Source organism: Bubalus bubalis, chromosome 23, assembly GCF_019923935.1.
Source record: "Bubalus bubalis isolate 160015118507 breed Murrah chromosome 23, NDDB_SH_1, whole genome shotgun sequence".
NCBI classification, from domain to species: Eukaryota; Metazoa; Chordata; class Mammalia; order Artiodactyla; family Bovidae; genus Bubalus; species Bubalus bubalis.
In genome coordinates this window covers 5,886,941-5,909,090 of record NC_059179.1, presented here as the reverse complement: position 1 = coordinate 5,909,090, position 22,150 = coordinate 5,886,941, and the positions used below count along the sequence as shown (strand labels likewise).

Genomic DNA, 22,150 nt, shown 5'->3' with positions numbered 1-22,150 from the left:
TGATGTGAAAAATACAAAGAAATGTGAAAGAAAGATTTAAATGGCTCAAAATTTCACCATCAAATAGTAACTGAAGATTGCTATCCTTGGGCATTTTACAGGCTACTTCTTCCCTTTTGATACTTTTTATTCTAATTTTCCAAGTGACTGTGCTGACTTTAAATCTAGTTAAAGATGCTGTTCATAGCTTCTTTACAGAAAAAAAAAAGATGCCTGATATCAAATAGGAATCCTTGGATAGTTTATTAATCTTTCAATTTAGGAAACCTAATGATTCAAACTTTATCTTTTTGGGCTCCAAAATCACTGCAGATGGTGACTGCAGCCATGAAATTAAAAGACGCTTACTCCTTGGAAGAAAAGTTATGACCAACCTAGATAGCATATTGAAAAGCAGAGACATTACTTTGCCAACAAAGGTCCATTTAGTCTATGGTTTTTCCAGTAGTCATGTATGGATGTGAGAATTGGACTGTGAAGAAAGCTGAGCACTGAAGAATTGATGCTTTTGAACTGTGGTGTTGGAGAAGACTCTTGAGAGTCCCTTGGACTGCAAGGAGATCCAACCAGTCCATTCTAAAGGAGATCAGTCCTGAGTGTTCTTTGGAAGGAATGATGCTAAAGCTGAAACTCCAGTACTTTGGCCACCTCATGCAAAGAGGTGACTCATTGGAAAAGACTCTGATGCTGGGAGGGATTGGGGGCAGGAGGAGAAGGGGACGACAGAGGATGAGATGGCTGGATGGCATCACCAACTCGATGGACGTGAATTTGAGTGAACTCCGAGAGATGGTGATGGACAGCGAGGCCTGGCATGCTGAGATTCATGGGGTCGAAACTGAACTGAATGATTCAAATAACTCGTTTCAGTTTTAAAGCTATGCAGGTTTTTATTCAAGTTAGCATACTATAATACAAGGCAGTTAGGATGCGTGTTTGTTTTTATTTTTTACAAATATGCTTTTGTAGATGAAAAATATACTTCTCATATCAATTTTTCCTAGATCATTTTCAGATATGTTTGGGAATACAATAAAGGTTTTTCCATTGTTCCAAGCACTAAATTGGAATGGAATTGCACAACACTTTGTTTGAATGTTTATCAGATAAAATAAGAAATTCCAAATGAAGTACAGATTAAGAGTTACATGACAAGAATCGTATTATTAGAAACTGGGAAGGATCAGAAGTAGACAAAGAGTATAAATTGCAAGGAAAAATGATTCCTATCATGAGGACAACAGATCACTATTCTATTGGATTTTTACTGGATTCTCATTGATATCCAAATCACATAAAGGAAGATTTATTAGTCTTTTTAACACTACAATAATTCCATTATTTAGATATTTATTTTGGTTGATTTCTCAATTTAAGAAATCTTGAGTATTTTTTTACTAGAGGAGAGCATCACATTTGAATCCAAAACTGATTTAGAACAGCTTTTTGCTCTATATATGAGAAACAACTTGTCTAGGCAAAAATCCTTGAGGCATAACATTTTCCTTAAAATATTGTGAATTTGATTCCATTGACTTTTGGCATTTTATCATACAGATGGAATTTAAGGCATCAATTTTTGTTCCTTTATGATTAATTCATCTTTACTTTTGTTTCAACAGTTCTAAAACATACTCAATTGCTTTTAAAGGACATGTGACAAAATTTTTCATTGATTCTGCCTGTGATGTAATGAAATCTTTCAATAATATTTTCGTGTTTTGTTTCTGTGATAACTACTACAATTTTTTACCTCAGTTCAGTTCAGTCGCTCAGTTGTGTCCAACTCTTTGTGACCCCATCGACTGTAGCACGCCAGGTTTCCCAGTCCATCACCAACTCCCAGAGCTTGCTCAAACTCATGTCCATTGAGTTGGTGATGCCATCCAACCATTTCATCCCCTATTATCCCCTTCTCTTCCTGCCTTCAATCTTTCCCAGCATCAGGGTTTTTTCCAATGAGTCAATACTTCACATCAGGTGGCCAAAGTATTGGAGTTTCAGCTTCAGCATCAGTCCTTCCAATGAATATTCAGGACTGATTTCCTTTAGGGTTGACTGGTTTGGTCTCCTTGCAGTCCAAGGGACTCTCAAGAGTCTTCTTCAACACTACAGTTCAAAAGCATAAATCCTTCAGTGCTCAGCTTTCTTTACAGTCCAACTCTCATATCCTTACATGACTACTGGAAAAACCATAGCTTTGACTAGACAGACCTTTGTTGGCAAAGTAATGTCTCTGCTTTTGAATATGCTATCTAGGTTGGTCATAACTTTTCTTCCAAGGAGCAAGCATCTTTTAATTTCATGGCTGCAGTCACCATCTGCAGTGATTTTGGAGTCCCCCAAAATAGTCTCTCACTGTTTCCAGAGATATGTGTAACTATCAGGTTGTATCTTGATAGTCCTCTAAGTTTGTTTTTACCTCTTTTATCATTTTTTTTCTTTACCTTAGTATGCTGCAAACTTATATTTATAGTTCATTTTGCCAATTTGTTTTTCATATGCCTTTTCATTACAGGCAAGTCCAAATTTGGATAGTCAATGGATTTTAGAAGATTTTCTCCCTAAAGATGGAAAAATGTAGCCCAAAGAAACTTCAGAGTTTGTTTGTTTGTTTCATATTTTTTCTGATTTCAGGACTAAGAGCTCTATTGTCTCCCAAGATCCATGTCAATCCTTAAAGATGAAATCTAACTGACCTTCTCTGGAATGTGCACTAATCCACATGTAGTCAATATGAGCAGAGGAAAGGCATACTCCAAATGGCCTGAGGGTTCCAGCCTGCTACCATGTGGAAGAAGGTCAACCACACTATTCTTTTGTGGAACATATTTACCAGAACGAAGTCAAGATTCAGGACATGTAAAACACATATACCATTTGTCTTATATAGTCTTGTTTTCTGTTGGAAATATTAAATTGTTTTCCAATGGTTTCTATAAGAGAATTATTTCCAGAGATATAGTCTACCTCTGAGTCATCAGAATGTTATTTCTTTTAGTTTGTTTTTCAGCATTTATTACTTATACTATTTTTCTCCTTGCTTACTTCTTTTAGGAAGGAAATAAAGCTGTCAGATTCAAGATCAATAAAGACGTGATATTTGTTCTTTATTCTCATCCATAGTCTACTTAGCTGCTTGTCAAAATCCTTTTTAAGTCTAAGGGTGAAGTGAACAGATCCCTTCCTAGCATTTCAGTTCAATTCAGTCGCTCAGTTGTGCCCGATTCTTTGTGACCCCATGGACTGTAGCATGCCAGGCTTCCCTATCCATCACCAACTCCTGGAGCTTTCTCAAACTCATGTCCATCAAGTCAATGATGCCACCCAACCATCTCATCCCCTATCGTCCCCTTATCTTTCTGCCTTCAGTCTTTCCCAGCATCAGAGTCTTTTCCAATGAGTCAGTATTTCACATCAGGTGGCCAAAGTATTGGAGTTTCAGCCTCAGCATCAGTCCTTCCAATGAATATTCAGGACTGATTTCCTCTAGGGTTGACTGAGTTGATCTCCTTGGAGTTGAAAGGACTCTCAAGAGTCTTCTCCAACAACACAGTTCAAAAGTATTGATTCTTCGGTGCTCAACTTTCTTTATAATCCAACTCTTACATACATATATGATTACTGCAAAAACCATAGCTTTGACTAGATGGACTTTTGTTGGCAAAGTAATGTCTCTGCTTTTCAATATGCTATCTAGGTTGGCCATAGCTTTCCTTCCAAAGAGCAAGCTCCTTTTAATTTCATGGCTGCAGTTACCATCTGCAGTGATTTTGGAGCCCCAAAATATAAAGTCTGTCACAGTTTCCACTGTTTCCCCATCTATTTGCCATGAAGTGATGGGACCGGATGCCATGACCTTAATTTTCTGAATGTTAAGTTTTAAGCCAAATTTTTCACTCTCCTCTTTCACTTTCATCAAGAGGCTTTTTAGTTCTTCTTCACTTTCTGCCATAAGGGTGGTGTCATCTGCATACCTGAGGTTATTGATATTTCTTCTGGCAATCATGATTCCAGCTTGTGCTTTATCCAACCTTGCATTTTGCATAATATGCTCTACATATATGTCAAATAAGCATGGTGATAATATACAACCTTTATGTACTCTTTTCCCTATTTGGAACCAGTCTGTTGTTCCAAGTCGAGTTCTAACTGTTGCTTCTTGACCTGCATACAGATTTCTCAGGAGGCAGGTTAGGTGGTCTGGTATTCCCATCTTTTTAAGAATGTTCCACAGTTTGTTGTGATCCACACAGTCAAAGGCTTTGGCATAGTCAGTAAAGCAGAAGGAGGTGTTGTGGAACTCTCTTGCTTTTCAAAGATCCAATGGATATTGGCAATTTGATTTCTGGTTCCTCTGTCTTTTGTAAATCCAGCTTGAACATCGGGAAGTTCACGGTTCATGTACTGTTGAAGCCTGGCTTGGAGAATTTTGAGCATTACTTTGCTAGCGTGTGAGATGAGTGTAATTGTCCTAGCATTTAGTTAAAGTTAAGTCACTCAGTCGTGTCCGACTCTTTGTGACCAAGTGGACTGTAGCCCACCAGGCTCCTCCGTCCATGGGATTCTCCAGGCAAGAATACTGGAGTGGGTTGCCATTTCCTTCTCCAGGGGATCTTCCTGACCCAGGGATTGAACCCAGGTCTCCCGCATTGCAGGCAGACACTTTAACCTCTGAGCCACCAGGGAAGCCCACTCCTAGCATTTAGCCAACGTTAATCCATTATTGCTCTGTTTTCCCTAGATGAAGTAAATTCCTAAGCCAGTTTCATATCTTCTGATTCACTCAACGGATGAAGCACATGCAAACTTATATCCCTGCCTCCATTTACTTGTGTGGAACACCACTTGCAAAGAAGTGGGGCTGGTGGGGGTGGGGGGCAAATTGAGAGAGTAGCACTGACATATACACATTGTGCTCAGTCTCTCAGTCACAGTCAACTCTTTGTGAGCCCATGGAATGTCGCCCACCAGGCTCCTCTGTCCATAGAATTTCCCAGGCAAGAATATTGGAGTGGATTGCTATTTCCTTCTCCAGGGGATCCTCCCAACCCAAGGACTGAACCCACGACTCCTGTGAGTCCTTCATTGGCAGGTGGATTCTTTTACCACTGATCCGCCTGGGAAGCCCATATACATTACCACGTGTAAAATACATAGCTAGCAGGAATCTACTGTATAGCACAGGGAGCTGAGCTAGGGTCTCTGTGATGACCTAGAGGAGGAAAAGGGGATTGGGAGGGATGCTTAAGAGGTAGGGGGTATATGTATACATATGGCTGATTCACAATGTTGTAAAGCAGAAAATAACATAACATTGCAAAGCAATTATATTCCAATATTTTAAAAAAAGAACAATGAAAAATTAAGAAAAAAAGCACAATATGTAACCACAGACCATCCTGCATTTTACCTTGATGATTCAATGTCACAGTGTACATATCAATGTAGGGTGAAGAGGAGGGTGAGCAGGAAGATGTATTTTGTACTTCAAAAGCCCCTGCCTAAATGGTGGGGGAACAACTGCTTATTTCCTTGATCAGTAAACACTGTGGGTCTCTGAAATAGTTTCACAGAGTGGACAATGGTTAACATATCTGCCCACATCCTTTCCACTTGGATCTGCTTAATTAAGTAAACCAGGGGTGAGCCACTATTTTCTCTACACCAGTCCACAATTCTCTTAACCAGGTTCCAGTATTTAGTTTTCCAATTATTTGAATTTTCAGTATTTTAACTCTTTTTCCTGGATTTAGGAAGTTGAAAGAAGTTTTTTTTTCAGACCTTGGTAGTTAGATTCATTTTAAATTATGTATTTTTAAACATTGCAATTATAAATGCAGTTTCTAAAATATACCAGCTTTTTCTACCTTCTTCTTTATCTCTTATTTACTATCTGAACAGGCTAATGTTAAGCAGCCTAGGCATTTAAAAAGTACATACAAGCTAAAATTGTCTTTGCTTATTTTCAAATTTAATTAAGTTTTATTTTAAAATAGAATTGTCTGTTTCTGCTCAGGAGGTAGAATGCCACAGGAGAAGGTGGCACCCACCCTAATGACTGGAAAGTCTATAAAATTGAAATTATAATTTTTGCAAGCAAAAAAAAAAAAAAAACTGAATTGCAAAGGGTAACAGTTAAAAAAAAGTTACCCACAAACACACGTGGGATTTTCACTCATTTGTAAACTTTTTCCTATGGACCACCATAAAGATAGATTGGGTACAGGGAAGGGAACCAGAGAAAATCCTCTACATAGTGAAGGGATATAGGAAGTAATCAACTAAGGCTGGGGTGCTCTGCTCTCTGCAATTCCCTGGACCTGTATCTTATACAAAGCAAGAGCTACATAGAAAGAGAGGAAGGAAAGCTTAAGTGAAGGTCCACTGCTTCTGGAAAAGAGTGATGAGCAAAGTTCACCCCATCTGGGAGAGAAGAAGGAGATTTCTGTAGCCAAAGAGCCTGCAAAGTAGAGGTCTACTACCTGTGGGGGAGGGGCAGGGAGTCTCCTACACACAAGAGCCTCCACAATTATGAAGTAGATTATGGATGCCACAAGAAGGAGTTCTAGGCACACGGACTAGACAAGGAAATAGAACCTCCCAAACCCATCATTGTCCCATCCCCACCTTAAGAGTAGAACCAAGCACCAAGCAAGGGCCGTTTACTCCATCACAAGAGTAAGAATGGAGAGAAAGCCCTCTATCACAGGCATTCAGGGACTGCTGAAAGATACAGAAAGCAGGAGAACTAGACAGGTAATTCAGGTATGGGAACTGTCACATAGGGACTCTACTACAACTCTGATTAATATTTTATGGGATCTAGTGTAAGGTGGAAAACATGCTTGAAATGAGAAATTCAGTAAGGTGATAGAAACTGTAAGAACCAAATAGAAAAGGAAAAAAAATGTTTTTGAAAGACATAGAAATAAAGAATTCCTTTAATGTGCTTAACGAAAGGCTAACACAGATGAGTCAGAGAACTTGCAAAAAGGGCAACAGAAATTATCCAAACAAAAATACAAAGAGACAAGAATGTTGGGAGAAGGGAGAAGAACAAGAATAAAACACTCAAAAGCTATGAGGACAAAACAAATTTTAATTGGAGTCTCAGAAAAGGAATAAAGACAGAATAGGGTATAAGATATATTTGAAGATATTTTGTCTGAGAATATTCCAGAAATGAAAACAATAAGAACAAAAACTCCCCAGACAAAAATGCAGATTAAAGATACTCAAAGAACCTAAAGAATCAAAGCAAGACCTGTGGCGGATTCATTATGATATTTGGCATAACTAATACAATTTTGTAAAGTTTAAAAATAAAATAAAATTTTAAAAAAATTAAAAAAAATGATATGCATAAATTGCAAAAAATCTAAGCAACTCAGATAACTCAAAATGAGAAAAATAAAAATACTCATAACCTCATGAAATAAAATATGTAATTAAAGAGTATTAATGTCATTCCAGTTTTCTACGCATTTATATGAATGATGCTAAAGCTGAAATTCCAGTACTTTGGCCACCTCATGTGAAGAGTTGACTCATTGGAAAAGACTCTGATGCTGGGAGGGATTGGGGGCAGGAGGAAAAGGGGATGACAGAGGATGAGATGGGTGGATGGCATCACTGACTCGATGGACATGAGTCTGAGTGAACTCTGGGAGTTGGTGATGGACAGGGAGGCCTGGTGTGCTGCGATTCATGGGTTCGCAAAGAGTTGGACACGACTGAGAGACTGAACTGAACTGAACTGATGTTTATTTAATTTTTTGGATATAGTTAAATCAGTTTTCAAAAATTGAAGTGAACACCTTGGAGGAAGTACTTTTTTTGTTTGTTTGTTTCTAAAGCTTTTTCCAGCAAATTCTAACATTGTTAGCTTTTAGGATAAGGGAAAATTGAGAAGATAATCCTATTTCCATTGGTCTGGACACTAGGCAACAATCCTAATGTCCTAGTGTATTCGTTCAGTGTTAAAAGTAAATATACAAAACATTTTATAACTTTAGAATAGATAATAAGGTCTGATAATATCTTTGCATTATCAGACTTGCATTATGTAATGTATCTATGTAATTTCATTACAAAACATTTCAAGAAACAATTCTAGGGTTTAAATTAGACCAGTGTTTCACAGCTATTAGTTCAAGGTGAAGACTACTAAGAAAAAATTTTTAATACTTCACAGATATTCTGTCTTCTCCTCAATATAATTTTTTAAAGTTTATAGTTACTATATATTTTTGGCTTTCTTCTTGGCTATAATAGTTATTGAATTGAATTTAGAGTTCTACTCTTCACAATATAATGTATGTTTGGGAAAAGTTGTTTAGAATGAAGACTGTGTATCTTATACTTCATACTGTCAGTTGAAATCAAATTGGCTTCCGTTTCCAAATCTTTTATCTCTAAAATATTTGTAAGTACAATTCAAATAATAATCAACATTATTTTACTCTCTAGAGACAGGTTGTCATCCTAAAGAACAGAGATATTTTTAAATTTAGGAAAACAACTTAAATTCAATCTATCATTATACTTGGAAATAAAACCAATATGTATATAAACGAATGCAGATGAATTTAAATAAATATTAATAATGACAATTAATAGAAAGAACATATATAAATTGCATTTAAAGTGTATTCCTAAAGAACTTTTAAATTAAAAAAACAAGCAAATATTGACTTAATAGACAAATGCTGCTTCATTTGGATGGTGATTCTAAAGCCTGAGAGGAAGCAATTGCTTCAGTCATTTGTGTTTCCTCAGATGATTAGTGTATTATCTTGCAAATAGCCCAAATATCTATTATATATAAATTTATTTTATCTTAATTATTAATACTTGACAACTATGTCCTTTAAAAAATTAAGTTGATATTAAATCAGGATTTTATTGTTGTTAAAATAAGAATAGTTGAATGCTGATGAACAGATATAAAGTAAAAACAAATTCAGGATTTATGAGTTTTAATAAATAAATGATATGCTTACTAAATAAAAACGTGCATCCATATATGGACATACATGTAAATTTATATATGCATATATTTATTTATATGCTGTTTATTATATAGAGAGACAAAGAAAAACTAAAATCTGAAATAATGGGTTTGGAAGATATATATGTAGCTTATATAATATATATACACACACACACCTCTGAATATTTGGAATATACACATTTTATTATATAACAATATGCATTTTTACTATATGTTTTACTTTGGATAAGAATTACATGCCAAGAATCATTTGAACACTAGGTGTCACTAAAGTAAAGGAGAAATTAACAACAACAAACGCTGTAATAACTTCCGAAGGAGACTCTATAATAGCATTTTGTTTATGATTCTGTTATTTCCTTATTTTTAGGATTTATAACTCATATATTCAAATTCACGCCAGGATGAAATGTCACATGGACTTAGGTGGAAGTGACTATATCCTCTGCTCTCCAAGAGCAAGTCAGGGGGAAAATCAGACACCAATTTTTGCCTGTACAGGAAGACCTTGAAGAAATTAGGCTTATTTTAAAAATTCAAGCCTATTAACATCATTGCAGGCAACTGCCACTTTAAGAATGAATCTGTGCTTTCCTCTCTAAAAGCCAGGTTTGTGGAGTAAGAGTGGAAGAAGATGCAAGGTGAGCTCATTGAACTGCTGCTTCCTCTTAAGCATAATGGATCTTCCGACATCTCAAGGAGAAAGATCCTCCGAGTTCACTTATCTCACAATCAGACGTGAAAATTCTAGGCTTGAGCACCCTAGGCATTGCTTCTTAGATTTTTTTTTTTTTTTGGTCACACTTCACTTTGAAGAACAATTTGGTGGGTTTTAAACTTTTAAGTGGGGATTCCCTTGTAGCTCAGTTGGTAAAGAATCTGCCGGCAATGCAGGAGACTATTCGATTCCTAGGTCGGGAAGATGCCCTGGAGAAAGAAACTGCAACCCACTCCAGTATTCTTGCCTGGAGAATACCATGGACCGAGGAGCCTGGCAAGCTACAGTCCATGGGGTCAAAAGAGTCAAACGCGACTTAGTGACTAAACCATCAATCACCACCAAACTTAAAGTACTTATAGCCTCATTGTGGTTTTGATTTGCATTTCTCTGATAATAAGTGATGTTGAGCATCTTTTCATGTGTTTTTTAGCCATCTGTATGTCTTCTTTGGAGAAGTGTCTATTTATTTCTTTGGCCCATTTTTTTATTTGGTCGTTTATTTTACTGGAATTGAGCTGCAGGAGTTGTTTGTATATTTTTGAGATTAATTCTTTGTCAGGTGCTTCATTTGCTATTATTTTCTCCCATTCTGAAGGCTGTGTTTTTCCTTGCTTAGAGTTTCCTTTGTTGTGCAGAAGCTTTTAATTTTAATTAGGTCCTATTTGTTTATTTTTGCTTTTATTTCCAATATTCTGAGAGGTGGGTCATAGAGGATTCTGCTGTGATTTATGTCAGAAAGTGTTTTGCCTATGTTCTCCTCTAGGAGTCTTATAGTCTCTGGTCTTATGTTTAGATCTTTAATCCATTTTGAGTTTATTTTTGTGTATGGTGTTAGAAAGTGTTCTAGTTTCCTTCTTTTACAAGTGGTTGACCAGTTTTCCCAGCACCACTTGTTAAAGAAATTGTCTCACCATTCAGAATGGCTGCTATCCAAAAGTCTACAAACAATAAATGCTGGAGAGGGTGTGGAGAAAAGGGAACCCACTTCACTGTTGGTAGGAATGAAAACTAGTTCAGCCACTATGGAGAACAATGTGGAGATTCCTTAAAACCTGGAAATACAACTGCCATACGACCCAGCAATCCCACTGCTGGGCATACGCAATGAGGAAACCAGAGTTGAAAGAGACACGTGTACCCCAATGTTCATTGCAGCACTGTTTATAATAGCCAGGACATGGAAGCAAACTAGATGTCCATCAGCAGATGAATGGATAAGCAAGCTGTGGTACATATACACAATGGAGTATTCATTTCAATTCAGTTCAGTTCAGTCGCTCAGTCATGTCCGACTCTTTGCGACCCCATGAATTGCAGCATGCCAGGCCTCCCTGTCCATCACCGATACCCAGAGTTCACCCAGACTCACATCCATCGAGTCTGTGATGCCATCCAGCCATCTCATCCTCTGTCATCCCCTTCTCCTCCTGCCCCCAATTCCTCCCAGCATCAGAGTCTTTTCCATTAAGTCAACTCTTCCCGTGAGGTGGCCAAAGTATTGGAGTTTCAGCTTCAACATCAGTCCTTCCAGAGAACACCCAAGACTGATCTCCTTTAGAATGGACTGGTTGGATCTCCTTGCACTTCAAGGGACTCTCAAGAGTCTTCTCCAACACCACAGTGCAAAAGTATCAGTTATTCGGTGCTCAGCTTTCTTCACAGTCCAACATTCACATCCATACATGACCACTGGAAAAACCATAGCCTTGACTAGACGGACCTTTGTTGCCAATGTAATGTCTCTGCTTTTGAATATGCTATCTAGGTTGGTCATAATTTTCCTTCCAAGGAGTAAGCGTCTTTTAATTTCATGGCTGCAGTCACCATCTGCAGTGATTTTGGAGCCCAGAAAAATAAAGTCTGACACTGTTTCCACTGTTTCCCCATCTGTTTCCCATGAAGTGATGGGACCAGATGCCATGATCTTCGTTTTCTGAATGTTGAGCTTTAAGCCAACTTTTTCACTCTCGTCTTTCACTTTCATCAAGAGGCTTTTTAGTTCCTCTTCACTTTCTGCCATAAGGGTGGTGTCATCTGCATATCTGAGGTTGTTGATATTTCTCCTGGCAATTTTGATTCCAGCTGTGCTTCTTCCACCTCAGCGTTTGTCATGATGTACTCTGCATATAAGTTAAATAAGCAAGGTGACAATATACAGACTTGACGTACTCCTTTTCTTATTTGGAACCAGTCTGTTGTTCCATGCCCAGTTCTAACTGTTGCTTCCTGACCTGCATACAAATTTCTCAAGAGGCGGGTCAGGTGGTCTGGTATTCCCATCTCTTTCAGAATTTTCCACAGTTTATTGTGATCCACACAGTCAAAGGCTTTGGCATAGTCAATAAAGCAGAAATAGATGTTTTTCTGGAACTCTCTTGCTTTTTCCATGATACAATGGATGTTGGCAATTTGATCTCTGGTTCCTCTGCCTTTTCTAAAACCAGCTTGAACATCTGGAAGTTCACGGTTCACGAATTGCTGAAGCCTGGCTTGGAGAATTTTGAGCATTACTTTATTAGCATGTGAGATGAGTGCAATTGTGTGGTAGTTTGAGTATTCTTTGGCATTGCCTTTCTTTGGGATTGGAATGAAAACTGACCTTTTCCAGTCCTGTGGCCATTGCTGAGTTTTCCAAATTTGCTGGCATATTGAGTGCAGAACTTTCACAGCATCATCTTCCAGGATTTGAAATAGCTCAACTGGAATTCCATCACCTCCACTAGCTTTGTTCGTAGTGATGCCTTCTAAGGCCCACTTGACTTCACATTCCAGGATGTCTGGCTTAGGTGAGTGATCACACCATCGTGATTATTTTGGTCAAGAAGATCTTTTTTGTATAGTTCTTCTGTGTAATCTTGCCACCTCTTCTTAATATCTTCTGCTTCTGTTAGGTCCATACCATTTCTGTTCTTTATCAAGTCTATCTTTGCATGAAATGTTCCCTTGGTATGTCTAATTTTTTTGAAGAGATCTCTAGTCTTTCCCATTCTGTTGTTTTCCTCTATTTCTTTGCATTGATCACTGAGGAATGCTTTCTTATCTCTCCTTGCTATTCTTTGGAACTCTACATTCAAATGCTTATATCTTTCCTTTTCTCCTTTGCTTTTTGCTTCTCTTCTTTTCACAGCTACTTGTAAGGCCTCCTCAAACAGCCATTTGGATTTTTTGCATTTCTTTTCCATGGGGATGGTCTTGATCCCTGTCTCCTGTACAATGTCACGAACCTCATTCCATAGTTCATCAGGCACTCTATCTATCAGATCCAGGCCCTTAAATCTATTTCTCACTTCCACTGTATAATCATAAGGGATTTGATTTAGGTCATATCTGAATGGTCTAGTGGTTTCCCCTACTTTCTTAAATTTCAGTCTGAATTTGGCAATAAGGAGTTCATGATCTGAGCCACAGTCAGCTCCCAGTCTTGTTTTTGCTGACTGTATAGAGCTTCTCCATTTTTGGCTGCAAAGAATATAATCAATCTGATTTTGGTGTTGACCATCTGATGATATCCATGTGTAGTCTTCTCTTGTGTTGTTGGAAGATGGTGCTTGCTATGACCAGTGAGTTCTCTTGGAAAAAATCTATTAGCCTTTGCCCTGCTTCATTCCGTATTCCAAGGCCAAATTTGCCTGTAACACCAGGTGTTTCTTGACTTCCTACTTTTGCATTCCAGCCCTCTATAATGAAAAGGACATCTTTTTTGGGTGTTAGTTCTAAAAGGTCTTGGAGGTCTTTATAGAACTGTTCAACTTCAGCTTCTTCAGTGTTACTGGTTGGGGCATAGACTTGGATGTATTACTCAGCCATTAAAAAGAATACATTTGAATCAGTTCTAATGAGGTGGATGAAACTGGAGCCTATTATACAGAGTGAAGTAAGCCAGAAAGAAAAACACCAATAGAGTATACTAATGCATTTATATGGAATTTAGAAAAATTGTAACGGTAACCCAGTATGCGAGACAGCAAAAGAGACACAGATGTATAGAACATTCTTATGGACTCTGTGGGAGAGGTAGAGGGTGGGATGATTTGGGAGAATGGCATTGATACATGTATAATATCATATGTGAAATGAAATGCCAGTCCAGGTTCGATGCATGATACAGAATGCTCGGGGCTGGTGCACTGGGATGACCCAGAGGGATGGTATGGGAAGGGAGGTGGGAGGGGGGTTCAGGATGGGGAACACGTGTACCCCCGTGGCAGATTCGTGTTGATGTATGGCAAAACCAATACATTATTGTAAAGGAATTACCATCCAATTAAAATAAATAAATTTATATTAAAAAAAGAAAATGTAGAAAAAATAAATAAATAAGTACTTATAGCCTTAAATTAGGATTATCTATGGGTGATATTAAGTACTCACTTAAAAAGCTCATTTCTGTCGATGGCTCTGTTGGTTTGGGGGTCGATTGCATAGACAGTCAAGTCACACTTGGTATAATCTTCTAGAGAAAAGGCATCGCCATGCCGGCGAGCACCAATGGACTCCACCACAACCTTGGCTCCAGGAATTTGCTCCTGAACATAGCGATCCAAAATCCTATAAATCAAAGCACAAACATTACATTCTGACAGATTATCTGGGGGAAAATATCACCCTCATCTTGAAATGATATTTAGTAAATGAAAAATGATGACAGCCTGGTTTTTGCTAATGTTTAGTGAATACTATGGAGAAGGCAATGGCACCCCACTCCAGTACTCTTGCCTGGAAAATCCCACGGATGGAGGAGCCTGGTGCGCTGCAGTCCATGGGGTCACTAGGGGTCGGACATAACTGAGCGACTTCACTTTCGCTTTCCACTTTCATGCACTGGAGAAGGAAATGGCAAGCCACTCCAGTGTTCTTGCCTGGAGAATCCCAGGGACGAGGGAGCCTGGTGGGCTGCCGTCTATGGGGATGCACAGAGTCGGACACTACTGAAGTGACTCAGCAGCAGCAGCAGCAGTGAATACTAACTCTTGAAAAAAATTCTCCATGTATTTAGAACATTTAACTCCCAATGATGCTAGAAGCTGAATAAGGTAGAAAGAGGTCATCAACCATGTCCTCTTTAAGTCTAGACTTAAAATTTATGATACCAATTGAGCTCTTCCATGGCTCATGAGAAATGCCAACTATGTTGTACAAATAAAGCTGTCTGTGCTTTATAGGAGCCATGGGGTCTTAGAACTCTTGAGTTCATATGGTTGGTGTTATAAATTACACCTTTCACCAGATTTTGTAATACATGCCATAATAGCTATATACCAAGGCACAAGAGTCAGATACCTCTTTCCCTCAGTGTATAAAGACCCTTAGAAAACTATAGCAGTGGAAGAATGTAGATATTTTGTTTTGCCTGATTTATCAGATTATGATAAAATCCTCAGAGCCTATTTAGGTGAATACAAATAACTAAAGTGAAAGTGAAATTGTTAGTTACCAAGTCCTGTCCCATTCTTTGTGACTCCATGGACTATAGCCCACCAGGCTCCTCTGTCCATGGAATTCTCCAGGCAAGAATACTGGAGTGGGTTGCTATTTCCTTCTCCAGGGCATCTTCCCCACCCAGGGATTGAACCTGGGTCTCCTGCATTGCAAGCAGACTACCAACTGAGCCACCAAATAACTAAAAGATATATCATTTAGTACAGAATTAGTAAATATTCAATAGAAAGGAAAGAAATAACAGTAATCCATAGGTAATTTTCTGTAAAGTACATTTTTTTCTAATTGGATAATGATTTTAATTGAAATTATAAATTATAGCCAAATAAAGACAATTTCCTTAATGTTCTTATTAAAAACTTCATATTATTAATCCTTGAAGATTAACTCTAGAATGCAGATTATTAAATATAGACATTTATATGTAAATTAATTAATTTTAATAACTAAACATGACAAATAGAGTCCAAGCTGTGAAGCATTTGGGGGGAATGAGGAATAATATATTCTAAAGAATTTTGATGCACCAGGTAATAACTTTTACTTCAGATGCCAAAATTGACCTGTTTTCTCCTCTATTAAAAAAATATATTGCCTTCAGAGCGTGGTATGTGCTTGGTTTGCCCTGTTAAAAGAGAAGCAGGATATGAAACTTTGGAGGAAATGGCTGTACCACTGAGCACAGTCTATGGTGTACACACCAAGGACATCACCAATGTAAATGAAGTGTCTTGTTTACTTTTAAACTGGTGTAAAGAGCAGAGTTGAAGTTTCTCTTACTGAAGTACTCTTCATTCTTTTCTTTTTCTCTCATCATTAAGATTTCTTTCCTTAAACATTTAGAGATATTTTGGAATAAAGCTAAATAAGTTCAGATCTGAAGTCTTATTTTTAACCTTTTTCTGATAAATACATTAAAACTAAATTTAAGTATTTTAGAATACGAACATATTTTGTAAAAATCAATCTTTCTATTTATCATCTGTGTCCATATACCTAAGTATTTCTACAATATCTGCCTATGCTATATATATATATATGTATATATATATATTACATTACTTTACACATATACATATATATAAATATATATGTGTGATATTCATAATAATGAATTTTTAGACCTTCATCTTCATATGTACATAGATAAAGGGTTGCTTCCAATTTTTTTAACCTCATTTTTTTTTAATGTAACTCTCTAAGTACTTACTTTGAATTGGCAAATATAAATTAAAGCTAATGTTTACATTGCCCTTATTTATTCCACTCCATTTTATTAATTTATTAAGCCAATTCACACACACATTTTGAAATAAAATGTCATGTGGATTTACAGTTCGTAATTCCATCAAGAAATTCTACCAGTATAAGTATTTGCATGCCCTAGGTCACTGTCAATTTATGATATTATGACTTTGAAGGCTTTAATTATTAGACTTTTGCTTAAAGTGAAAGTGGAGTGAAAGTGAAAGTCGTTCAGTTGTGTCCAACTCTTTGCCACCCCATGGACTGTATAGTCCATGGAATTCTCCAGGCCAGAATGCTGTAGTGGGTAGCCTTTTGGTTCTCCAGGGGATCTTCCCAAACTAGGGATCAAACCCAGGTCTCCTGCATTGAAGGTGGATTCTTTACCAGCTGAGCCACAAGGGAAGTCCAAGAATACTGGGTAGCCTATCCCTTCTCCAGGGGATATTCCCAACTGAGAAATTGAACTGGGGTCCCTTACATTGTCGGAGAAGGCAATGGCATCCCCCTCCAGTACTGTTGCCTGGAAAATCCCATGGACGGAGGAGCCTGGTAGGCTGCAGTCCATGAGGTTGCTAGGTGTCAGATATGACTGAACGACTTCACTTTCACTTTTCACTTTCATGCATTGGAGAAGGAAATGGCAACCCACTCCAGTGTTCTTGCCTGGAGAAACCCAGGGACGGGGAAGCCTGGTGGGCTGCCGTCTATGGGGTTGCAGAGTCGGGCATGATTGAAGTGACTTAGCAACAGCCCCTTCATTGTAGGCAGATTCTTTACCAACTGAGCTATCAGGGAAGTCTAACTTTAATAAAATAAGTTCTATAATATATATATATGTGTGTGTGTGTGTGTGTGTGTGTGTGTGTGTGTGTGTGTATGCACATACAGGGAGAGAGAGAGAAGGATCTGTAATACTCTTTATCAATCTGTAACATCTGTGTCATACACAAACACTGTATCAAGGGAGATGCCTGTGGTGATGCTTATATAATGTTAATTGTGCCCTGAATCTAAATTCTTGGAAGCAATACATCAATTGAAAATATAAGTAGTATAATCAAACATTTGGCAGTATGGTATTTAATTATGGCAACATTTTTCAATACAACAAACTGTCTGATCTGTGAAGAATTAAATACAGTGTGAATGAATTGGTATAATAATTATAATACTTTAAAAAATTAAATTTACATTTAGGGTTTATTGTTTTACTTCAGTTTAAAAGATCAGTAGCATACTCATAAAATTTAGTAATAGGTTATTACATGATCTTTAGACAAAGTTTCAAAGTTTCTATAAAGAGATATGTTAATACAGTATTATATGTTCATGTATGTTTATATCTAAATATATGTATCAGTCAGTTCAGTTCAGTTCAGTCGCTCAGTCATGTCTGACTCTTTGCGACCCCATGCATCACTGCACGCCAGGCCTCCCTGTCCATCACCAACTCCCGGAGTTCACTCAAACTCATGTCCATCATGTCGGTGATGCCATCCAGCCATCTCATCCTCTGTCGTCCCCTTCTCCTCCTGCCCCCAATCCCTCCCAGCATCAGGATCTTTTCCAATGAGTCAACTCTTTCCATGAGGTGGCCAAAGTATTGGAGTTTCAGCTTCAGCATCAGTCCTTCCAATGAAAACCCAGGACTGGTCTCCTTTAGAATGGACTGGTTGGATCTCCTTGCAGTCCAAGGGACTAACATTTTACTGTGCTACCACATGATAGGTAATTATTTAACATTTAAACTAGCTTCTAATTTAAATTAAACATTGCAATCTATATAGCCATCTTTTAATAAATGTTGAAAAAAAACTTTTTTTAATGTGAAACACCGTTTTTAATAAACAACTGGCTCAGTTAACTGATTATTATCAAAGGTAGTTATTTTTGGCTGATTCCCATAAATTTTCATTTACAGCATCACTTATCCAATTTCTTATATGTGCATTTCACCAGAAATTGTGTTATTAAAAAAAAGTGTAGCAACTTTACTGAAATCATTTTATAACTAAAACAGATATTTACTTATAGCTAACTTTTGTGTTTTCACACTACAACTGTTACACCAATCATCTTTTCAGTTACCTATTTGTGTGAATGAGCCACAGTAAAATTACCATTTGATGGGGTTTTCTGGCCTTGTGTTAAAGCAGCTCACACCTCCTTCACCCACCCACCCCCAAAAATAGGTTGGGTTTCTAATTAGGTCTGCCTTCTAAGAAGCGTTGTGCAGAGGGAGTGGTTAGGAACCCAACCTGCTGCTAGCTCATAGAAGTAGATTCTAATTAAATTTCCACCACTGGCATCTGTATGTTTGTGAAAATTACTGAGCCTCTCAAAGTTATAGGAAACTCTTCTCTGCAAAGGGGAAAATAATGATTTCTGCCTCAAAGGCCTCTATGAGACATTATTTAGATAACACCCAATTCAGTGCACAAAGCCCAACAAATAAAAAACATGCCACAAATGTGAGCTATTTGTTGTGGTGGTTGTAAAAACTCCTCAGATTTCATGATTGCCAACCCTACTTAGCCTTTTGTTGAATAAATATGTTTTATATTTAACTAGCAACATAGGGAGCTCCACTCCAGGTACCTGTCAATACTTTTTCAAAAGCCTGGCTCAAAGAATCAATAGGCATTGCAGATGGCCAGAGGGATACGCAGCACAGCACAGGCTTTCCTAATATTCTAAACTAATTTTCTCTCATAAAACAGACTTGTAGAGACTTTACCCAGACCATATCCTCAGCAATATTCCAGGTTCCCTAGAACATTTTGTTAATGACATTATGAGATATCTTCTCTAAGATGTCCCACAGGATAAAATCCTTCCTCCAATCCTGCATTTCACTCAGAAATAGTTCTGCATTTCCAATGGAAGTGATTTGTTGTTTGTTTTTTCTTAATGTTTTAACTGATTCACATTTTTTTCCAATTTTTTGTATGCTTCTTTCACTTTGGCCTTAATATGATGAAAACCAAGTTTGTTTTCTACTTTGTAGTGTCTCTGCAAGACATTTTAGCTTCTTTATTCCAGTCTCATTTTCATTCTTTCCACAATGTCTTTCTATTGTTTGCCATATTCCATTTCTGACTTATGTTAAATGTTTTTTACCTTGTTTCACTGCATGAATCATTATAAACTGTCTAAATTCTCCTTTTATAAAGTTAAACATTAAAAAAATAAACTAAACGTAACCTTTATAACAACTTAGATATAAGTGAGATTATTAATAAACTAGTTTGTGTTACTGCTGATACAAATGGAATTTCCTTATCTAAACACGTGATTGAATTTATTCCACAAGCTAGTAAAACAGCAGCACAGAAAGGTAAATTGTATAGAAGTTGGAAAAAGTTAAGAGAAGAACTACAAAGATGATTAAGAGAATAAAGGCACCGATCATTGCTGATCAGGTATCTGAATTGAGTGGCTGCACAAGAACACAGTATATTTTTCTTGTACCATGGCCTGGAAATAATTATAAGAGATAATAAGCTGTTCTATTTGCAAAACTTCTGGACCATAAAACAAAAGAATATGAGAGAAATAAGTATTTTGAAAGGAAAAAAAAATGCCCACTATGTATCTTGGAAATCTTTATAAAGCAGCTGTGATTCATATTTTTAATGGAATCATAATATCATGATATTATTTTCATCTTGCAACTGCTTTCGAGTTATTTTCTATTTGGTACAAGAAAAAACTCTGAAAAATAAACTGAATGATATGATATTTGGGAAAAGTAAACAGAGATTATAACACTTTACTTTTTTTCCCTCTATTGTTTGCTTTAAAATATTTATTCAAATTCTTCTAAAATATATAGCATAAATAATAAGTTAAATAAAAATATTACAGTCAATATTATGGTACTTTCATTAAAATTGTCTTTTATGAATTAAATTTATTTTTATTTCCCACAATGTAGCTCTGCCTATTCTTTAAGCTTGCTCTTTTCTTAAGTAGAATATTTGCTCCAACACTGCTTTATTTTTTAATGTTTGTATTCCCCTTACAGGGTAAACAAAAAATGTAAAACCATCTCTATCAGCCCTAAAACTAAAAAACAGGGTTTTTAAAATGACCATTTCAATTCATTTTCAGTTAAGAAGATTATCTCTTTTTGCAAACAATAGCAGTTGCTCAAATATATCAAACATTATTTTAAAATAAAAATAAAATTAAAATGTCCTCAGTGGAATTCTAAAAAAGCACTATGTTTATTTGTTTGTTTGTTTGTTTGCTTTGTTTTCATTGTTTCTGGGGGGGGGAAAGAAAAATAATATATAGGAGCAAATATATTGAATCTGACAAAATATACAATCTAAATGTACCAGCTAAGCACCATTCTTTTATATGTGTGTATGTTGCTAAGAAAAATGGAAGAGGGACACAATTATGTATTTACATTTTTCTATATCATATATATTAGATAGCAAATATAAATTTAGAACACTCATTTATTATCCTTCAATACTTTTTTCTTTTTCCCAAGAGAAACTGGTAGTTTTCACTATAAGCATTCAGAAATGTGTTAATCAATCAATGGTGAGTATGGACATTAAAATAGGAATAAACCTATTGAAAGCAAACACATCAACATGCATGACTCCACTGAATCAATATACAGTAGAATCTAAAGAAAAAGTAAAGTCTAGTTGAAAAGACTCTTTGTGACCCCATCGACTATAGCCCACCAGGCTCCTCTGTCCATGGAATTCTCCAGGCAAGAATACTAGAGTGGGTTGCCATTCCCTTTTCCAGGGAATCTTCCCCACCCAGAGACTGAACCCTGTCTCCCATATTGCAGGCAGATTCTTTACCATCTGATCTACCAGAAAAGTCCGAAAAGTAATTTGCTTTGGTTATTTCTTCAAAGTACATAAGTAACCACTTCAAATACTGTTTTGTACAAGTCAAATTGTATTCTGGGCTATCTTAATTTTGTAAAATACTATGAGTTCTTGTAACTTAATGAGTTGAAAAATGAGTATTTCCACTAGGAAAGACAGGAAGTTACTTCTTTCTCTGTGAAAATAAAGCCCCAAACTAAGTATTTAAAAAAAAATAGTAGGTGAATCCCTTTTGTGTCATAATAATGAATCACCTAGACTGAATAAAACCAAATTAAATTTATCATTTTTTAAAGGAATCATGATATATACTTTGAATATTAAAAAAATGGATTTCATTTTATATTGAGTTTATGTTTTATTTTTATGACTGGCTTCAATTTATTTTACAGCTATTAGATGCCTATTACAGAAAACATTATTTTCAAAAGTTGTGCTATTGAAATATCTATGCTTGATAATTTGATAAAATTAGATCATTTATAGTCATTCTCTGTTGATTACCTCTTCAACTTCATCTTTGTGTTAAGAATACTTGAACAAAATTGGCATGTGATTGGAGATATTTATAGCAATTCAATTTAGAACATAGTAGATAAGAAAAACTATACAAGTATAAACTTTCAATACAATAAAATATTTCACATATCCCAGCTAGGCCTATATTTTCATTGGTTTGAATAGATAGCACCATACCTGATATCTATAATGCACTCAGTTCACATGGAATAAATGAGATAAATTTAAAAAAAAATCTTAATGTAGAGCTAAAAATGTGACTATGGGGAACAGATAATGGAGCTTTCAGTTCAGTTCAGTTCAGTCGCTCAGTCGTGTCCAACTCTTTGTGACCCCATGAATTGC

General features: G+C 36.6%; 1 protein-coding gene across 1 annotated transcript in view; it reads right to left on the bottom strand.

Moving 5' to 3' along the window:
- The window catches only part of PCDH15 (protocadherin related 15), a 1,798,632-nt gene that overhangs the window by 35,570 nt on the left and 1,740,912 nt on the right, over positions 1 to 22,150 (bottom strand). Inside the window, exon 32 of the mRNA XM_045164127.1 lies at positions 14,109 to 14,285. Coding sequence (XP_045020062.1) covers positions 14,109 to 14,285 — 177 coding nt within the window. The remainder of the gene's footprint in view (positions 1 to 14,108; positions 14,286 to 22,150) is intronic.